This window comes from Orycteropus afer, unplaced genomic scaffold (genome assembly GCF_000298275.1).
Source record: "Orycteropus afer afer isolate SDZICR_OR568_19922 unplaced genomic scaffold, OryAfe1.0 scaffold01268, whole genome shotgun sequence".
NCBI classification, from domain to species: domain Eukaryota; kingdom Metazoa; phylum Chordata; class Mammalia; order Tubulidentata; family Orycteropodidae; genus Orycteropus; species Orycteropus afer.
Window position 1 is genome coordinate 48,597 of NW_006922855.1, and position 4,048 is coordinate 52,644.

Here is a 4,048-nt window from a genome sequence, read left to right on the forward strand (position 1 = left end):
TGCTTCTGTGAAGACTGACAGCCTTGGAGACCCTGTGGGCAGTTCCACTCTGTCCTCTAGGGGCGCTGTGGGTCAGAATGGACTCCACGGCACTGGGTGTGGTTTGGGCTTTGCTTCTGTGAAGATTGACAGCCTGGGAGACCCTGTGGGGCAGTTCCACTGTGTCCTCTAGGGGCGCTGTGAGTCCGAATCAACAGCACACAATAACACTATGTAACACAGGAGCTCTGGTGGTGCAATAACTAAGCATTAAGCTGCGAATGGAAATGTTGGTGGTTCAAGCTCACCCAGTGGCTCTGCGGGAGAAAGTTCTGGCTGACTGGTCACGGTCAGGACTGTTAGGTGCCGTCGAGCTGATTTCCGACTCAGCGACCCCGTGTGACGGGAACCTGCCATCTTTACTGGAGCCGGTCAGCACGTGTTCCTCCTGAGCAGTCTCTCGGCGGGTCCAGCCAGCAACTTTTACATTAGCAGCTGAGCGCTTCACTGTTGCACCACCAGGGCTCCTGGAAGATGACAGCCCCGAAAACCTGATGGGGCAGTTCTCTCGTGGGATCACTGTGAGTCAGGATTGACCCTGCCACCCAGCAGCATCCTGTTCGCATGAAGATTCCTTCCCTTGCTGCAGCTGGAATCGCGTTGCATGTAGAACATTTTTTCCAGTCATGATTACAAGTGAGCATCTTATCGGGGTCAGCAGGCTTTGTTACAAAGGCAGGAAGCGACTGAAGAAGGCTGAGGGAAACGGGAAACAGGGAGGGAGAAGAGAGCTGTTAGACTGAGGGACTGCAGCGAATGCCCCAAAACAGAACGCGCGTGAGTTGTTGAGTGGAAACCAATCTGCGGTGTAAACGGTCACCCAAGAGTGTAAAAAAAAAAAAAAAAGATTAAAAGAATATTTTTTTTAATCCATTGGGTTTTGGAACATTTTACTTAATCTGTCCTCCTTCTGGACAGAATTTCATCCACTTTGAGAAGCCCCTGGCTTTATCTTCCACACTCCCCCTATTTGCTCTGTAACTTTACTGGGAGTGTTAATTCCGTTAGCAAAGATTAAGATCTCACGTTCTGGAGTAAGGCTGCATTGACTAGAATCTTGCCTTAAACATATGACAGCCAGGAGGAAACAATTCCTTAATCTCCCTAAACCTTCCTTTCCCACCATGTGGAGATACGACCACACTCGCTGCCTCATCCAGCCCTCGCCAAACAGGCTTCCACACTGAATGACTGGGCAGCGTAGAGACACGGGGACGGCTGTGATGAGGTCCCTTCTAAGGAGGAGAGAAATGTGGTATCGGAAGGAGGCTCTTCCCATAAACCGTCTTAAGTAATGGCTGCATGTCATCGGTTCCATGTGAGGCCTGTCCCTCAGCTTTCCATTGTCAAACGAAACGCCCTTCCTGGTTTTGACTAATGACTGTAGGCTTCTGGCGGACACGTAGCTTCTTGTGAAGCTGGTGTTTGTAGCTGCCGTCTTTGTTTGGGGCTAACCGTTCAGAACTGATGGACTGTGAGCTGTCCCTCGTCCACTGTTCAATCCTGATCGTCGGTTCAGGTTCATGGATACGTCACTGATGTCTCTTGATAGAGAAGTGTTCTCTGTTTCAGTTTCGGGTAGAGTTTGATTTTATGATGGGTTTAGAGTCGTGAATCAGGGGGGAAGTCCTGCATGCAACACGATTCCACCAGGCTTCGGGGAAATGAACCCCACATGGGAAGAGCATGTCGGTGGTGGTGTCAACATACTACTGCCTTCCAGTAGCCACAGCCGGTCAATATTTCTAGCCTGACTGTTCACCTTAGAAACGCCCCGGGTTTAGGATTGGTTTGCCCAGTTGTCTTAACCATTGGGCTCTACCTGGACACTAATCTGGAAAGAATGTATTCCTTTACAGAGGGCACCAAAAGCGATCCCTGAGTGGCACAGTTTGGTACCTCCCTTACTGCTCCAATCAACCCACCCAGGGGTCCTTCAAAGGAAGAGCTCCTGGTGGGCTCTTCTCTCCACCTTTGGGTTCGAGCCAAGCACACCAACCATCTGCACCACCAGGGGCTCCCTAAGGGGTCCGGGGATCCCAAGATGCGACCCACTCACGTCAAGCCAAGGGATAGGAGAATCCTCCATGAATCTCACCTCCGTTGGAGAGTTATTCTTGAAGGATTAGGTTCGCAGCAGAATGGACCTGTTCCTGGCACATGCACAGCTTGGGTGTTGACACAACACCGCTCATTTGGGGTCATTGTCTTTCTGTAATTCATTTTATGTTGTTGTTGTTGAGAACACACACAGCCATTTCCATAGGCACCATCCCGTGACGTTGATTATGTTCCTCAGCCCCCTTTCTGAGTTGTTCCTCCCGCATCTACATAAACTCACCGCCCTCCTGAAGTCCCAACTGATGTCCCCATTTGCTCTTGTCAGCTGACCCCATATCGATAACTCTTTCAAGGAGTACACTTCTCAAGGCAGACTTTATTGACTACTTGAGCTAAACTGTTGTTTGGTTTTAAGATGACTTCAGGGGCCATAATTCTTCAATGTTGAATCCTAAGATCTCCTTCGTGGGACGAGATGGCATCTCCAGACCGGCTGGATTTCAACCTACAAGGTCTTCTGGAAGAACTTGACCAGGAGGAATTGAGCCGGTTCAAATCTACACTGAAGTCCCTTCGCCTGCGAAGCACACTTCACGCGCAGGAATTCCCACAAATAGACATGGACGAGGCCGACGGGAAGCAACTGGCGGAAATTCTCATCAACCGCTGCAGCAGCTACTGGGTGGAGGTGGTGACCATGCAGACCTTTGCCAAGATGGACCGGACGGACCTGTGTGAGAGAGCCAAGGAGGAGCTCCGGGGTGAGCGGGCCAGGCCACTAGTCCCCAGGGTTTGGGAAATACAGAAAATAACATTGCACCTTGAAGGGGCTACTCCTTCTAAGACAAACACTGTGTCCTTGATTTTGCTCGTTGCCCTTGAGTTAGTTCTGACTCATGGCGACCCCATGTGCACAGAGTGCGACTGGACTCCGGAGAGTTTCCAGTGGCCATGATCTTTATGAAAGCAGTTCACCACGACTTTCTTCCATGGTGCCACTGGGTGGGTTCAGAATGCCAGCCTTTAGGTCACCATTTGTGCTATCCAGGGACCTTGGGAAAAATGCTAGCCCCTCATAAAGCGGTTGTTGTTGTTGTGTGCCGTCGAGTCGGCCCCAACTCATAGCGACCGCTCCTTGGGTTTCAGAGGCAGTATCACTACGGAAGTAGATTGCCCAACCTTCCTTCCGAGGAGTGGCTAGTGGGTTTGAACCACCAGCCTTCTGGTTAACAGTCAAGTGCCTTAGGCACTATGCTACCAGAGCTCCTTCATAAAGCGGTATCTGTGGTATCTGTCCTGATTCTGGTATCCCATCCTATGTCTTCTCCTGAGTATCGTATATCTGCCCTGGCCTCTTCACCATACATCCTTTCTCCTGTTTGACACTGTATGTTATTTGTTATTGTGAACTGGGTGACAGTTTACAGAGCCAGTTGGTTTCCATTCAACAATTCCTGCACATCTTGTTTCGTGACATTGATGGCAGTCTCCACAATGTAGCAGCACTCTTTCCACTTCCTCCCTGTTTCCATTTGTCCTTTCCTGTCCCTTCCTGCCTTCTGAGCTTTATCTCTGGGCAAAAGCTACCCTTTTATTTATTATTTTAAAAAAAATTTTGTTGTGATTTGGGTGAAAATTGATAAAGCAAATTCATTTTCCACACAGCATTTCATACACATTTAGCTTGATGACATTGACTGCAGTTCCCTACAATGTAACAGCTCGTTGCCCACTTCCTCCCTGTGGTTACCTCTTCCCTGTGCCCTTCTTTCCTATAAAGCTACCCTTTTTGAACTGGTGCACCATGTGATCCTCAGCCTATATGACTATGAGAACAGAAGAAATAGATGATGCCCAGCTCACTGACAACCACTCGGAGGGGAGGGAGAAATACTGGATAGCGAGGGAGAATAATGTGGAACAAAACTCAAAATCATTAAAAAAAAAA

General features: G+C 49.2%; 1 protein-coding gene across 1 annotated transcript in view; it reads left to right on the plus strand.

The window, feature by feature from the left end:
• The first annotated feature begins 2,575 nt into the window (after window positions 1-2,575).
• Window positions 2,576-4,048, plus strand: part of NLRP2 (NLR family pyrin domain containing 2) — a 32,289-nt gene continuing 30,816 nt past the window's right edge. Inside the window, exon 1 of the mRNA XM_007958976.2 lies at window positions 2,576-2,861. Coding sequence (XP_007957167.1) covers window positions 2,576-2,861 — 286 coding nt within the window. The remainder of the gene's footprint in view (window positions 2,862-4,048) is intronic.